Source organism: Metarhizium robertsii (genome assembly GCF_000187425.2).
Source record: "Metarhizium robertsii ARSEF 23 chromosome Unknown MAA_Scf_3, whole genome shotgun sequence".
NCBI lineage: Eukaryota > Fungi > Ascomycota > Sordariomycetes > Hypocreales > Clavicipitaceae > Metarhizium > Metarhizium robertsii.
The window spans coordinates 676,786-680,050 of record NW_011942171.1 but is presented as its reverse complement, the minus strand read 5'-3'; the positions used below and the strand labels follow the sequence as shown (position 1 = coordinate 680,050).

Sequence of the window (3,265 nt, the reverse complement as noted above, 5' to 3'; positions counted from 1 at the left end):
TGGCTCCCCATAATGATCGTCCGGATGGGTGTCATGGTGCTCCCTGCAACACTTGTACGCAGCCGCGAAGGAATCGAACCGGTGGCCGCCCACTACGTACAACTCCTCTGGAGAGCGATGTGGATGAGCCATCATCAATTTAACACGGCAGAAGTCGTTAAACTGGGTAGAGGTCTCTGTGGACCTGTATCGAGGGAAGTAAGACAGGACCCTCTTCTTCGCCTGAGCAGCAAGTCTCCTCCACGTCTTGAGGTTGTACGATTGCAGGTACTCGAGGTAGGTTACACCCCCATATTGCTCATTTCTCTCGAGATACTTCCTGTAGTTGCCGATGGTCTCATTGATATCCTCGCCGACGCGATACGTCCGCGCATGTTGCTCCAATGGACGGCAGTCCACGGAGACCACCATCCGCGTGCCTTCCTGCAGAGAAAGATTAAGCAAGAGATGGGAAATCTCCTGCGCCGAGTAATCCCTCTCGGCAATCAGCTTATTCATCAGACGAGAGGAGAAGGACAACAGGGGCTGAAGGTGCGCGGTGTGCGGCAAAACCTGGTCCGCAAGCTTACAGTAAGGCTCTGTCTTCTTTTCGGATTTGCTGCAATACTTCGCAGCATACGTGATTACCGCCTGTAAGCTGGTGCAAGGAGATATGTCGATATTGGCTAGCCAGCCTAGGATAATGGCGGGATTGAAGTGGTTCATGAGGTTGTCATTCCGTGCCGCCTCGAAAACGTAGTATGACTTGCCTTCCTTCCTGATAACTGCTGCCAGCTCCCGCAGAGCACGGGGAAAATTAAAACGGCACTCCTTCTCTCGATTGGCCGCATTGGCCGCCTCAATATCGACAGCAGCCCCTTCCATATCTCTCGCTAGGTCGCCGGTTCTCTTCCTCGCCCGCAAGCAGTACGTGGTGTTGCACTTGTGGCGCTGGCAGCGGTTCACAATTTGTGAGAGCCGCAGGAACGTCATCTCCACGCTCAGCGGATCCACGCTCAGGGGATTACCCTCGCCCTGAGGCACAGTCCTACTCGGCTCAGGGTTAATAGCAGTGATGTGGAATCCCCACGTGCGTGCAAATACATCGCGAGCGGCTTCGTCCTCCATGAGCTTCATCCTCCATGTCGACTCTGGGGCAATTCTCCATCCAGTACAGGCCATGGTTGTGCGGACTACCTCGCCCTTGCCATTCATACCGATCCCAGTAATCTGTGATTTTGAACTTCTTGCTTAACACGATCTCCCGAAAGAAGCAGTATCGGTGGTAGAAGTGGAAAGCACCAATGTGAGGGTTCTGTCGCAGTAAATCAGTGTGTCCAATAGTGTGAAACCATATATTACCAAGGACTTTGTCTGACATCATAGGGTACTAAAAAGGAAATTTTAGTGTAAATAAACATCACGTTACTAGGGTTATTATCTTATCGGAGAGACAATTATCGTGAACGTACCTGAAAACGGTACGTGCGCGATATGATAATATATTGAGAATATACTATTGGACACACTGCAGTAAATGGCGTGATAGAGCCATCCTCTCTGGCTCGGAAGCGGCTAGCCATTCTTCATATCGGGGCATATGTTGGTAGAGACTCCGCCAGTCTAAATCTGCCGGGCTGAATGTGATGAATCCAGGTGGCCAAACATGATGCACAAAACGATACAAAAAAAAAAAGCAGCGGCTATTTAGCCATGGTGCTCCAATGTAAGTCGACGTCGATCCGGGCTGAATGCTGATAGATACCACCGCCAACAGGCGTAACAGCCACGAGGGGAGAAAGTACTTCCTCAGTGCTGGAAATGCGGGTGATCGCTCTGCTCGAAGTCCAGTCTGGCCAACCACGTCGAGAAGTATGATGATATGAGGGGGGTGCGGTAGATTGCTACGGTATAGCACTTGGAACGCATGTAAAGAGATCACGAGAACAGACTAAAGCCTCATGGCAATGCGAATCATGTCTATGCACAGGCACAAGTCGCACTTTGCTCTCTACTAGTTTCGTGTGGTTCCTTCTTGGTTAAAATGGAAAAGCATCTAGTCCCAAGAATGTACTTGTGAGTGAGTTTCATCGCTATGGACGCGACGCTAACTCAGTCACAACGCACCACACTACAATGTGAGTTGCACGAATCCGCTTGAAACTGACCAGTAAACATAGAATTGTTGGGTGCGTGGGCACGTTCTCAGTAGCCCAGCTCAAGACGCCTAGCTATTGGTGGACTGTGGTGGCTGTTTGCGAAAGGGACGTTCTCTACTTTGTCCTGAATGCCTGATATTGTTGCCAAGGCAGTTTACTTTTGGGTGAAAAGCTGCTAAGAGAGCTCCTCGGAAAAGTGGTCTTACCAACCACACCATCCCACCATGAAGCCTGACTGCACCTCTAATTCGACCTGCTTTTGTGATACTCTCTTACTAGGCTCAAATTACCACGGTATCTCACCAGGTCTGCTACAATGTGACGGAATGAGAAAATTCTCTTCTTTGCAATCTAGTTAGCGGTAGCCTAGCTTACAAAAACATATATGGTACAATACCTTAATTGCTTTGACTCGTCGCGATTGCTTGATGTGGATGTGAGCATTCTCCAGTGTTGTGAAAATCACAGAACGCATGATCTGGGCTACTGGCTTCATGATTACATGGACCATTTTATACTTTCCAAGACGAGGACCCTAAAATAGATCATACGACGCTAGCATAAGCCCAATTCCGTGATTACATCCTAAAATTACGAGACTGTTACTATGGAATAGAGCGGGAAATGATTCTGTGAGCACTGCAATGGCAGCACGCCCATGCTTTTAGGAGTGTTACTATTTTCTTTGTGAAGTGCGGGAGCCGACTTCATCGGCCTCTGCGTCTAGAACTTTTCTTAGGTTTAAAGAATGTCGAAGTTGGTTTGTTTGGAGCTTAACAGATATCTAAGGCACAGCTAAATTGATCGTCCTGAGATGCCGCGCTGTCAGACGTATAGTTACCTAAACGGTTGTCAAACGATATTACTCCCCAGTCGAGGAAGCGTCCTAGCCCACTTGGGCACTACTATTGTGTATGTAACTGGGACCTTCGTCCTCTTGACTTGGGTAGTGATTAAGGCTAATTGACTCTCCATAATCTGTATCATTTTGACAAGGGGTACGGTACAGGTGTCGCCATGACACATCTCTGAGGCATGGACGATCCTTGTATTTGCAGTAGTTCCTGGCAAGCCGATTGTTTCCTTTTCAAAGCCTATCAGTGAACTGATTTCGGGAACGATGCGAG

At 48.8% G+C, this 3,265-nt stretch overlaps 1 protein-coding gene across 1 annotated transcript in view; it reads right to left on the bottom strand.

The window, feature by feature from the left end:
- MAA_00402 (ATP-dependent DNA helicase PIF1) overlaps positions 1 to 1,161 on the bottom strand; it is a gene marked incomplete at both ends in the record, with an annotated part of 2,038 nt that extends 877 nt beyond the window's left edge. The window contains one exon of the mRNA XM_007818400.2: positions 94 to 1,161. Coding sequence (XP_007816591.2) covers positions 94 to 1,161 — 1,068 coding nt within the window. The remainder of the gene's footprint in view (positions 1 to 93) is intronic.
- Positions 1,162 to 3,265: the final 2,104 nt, after the last annotated feature.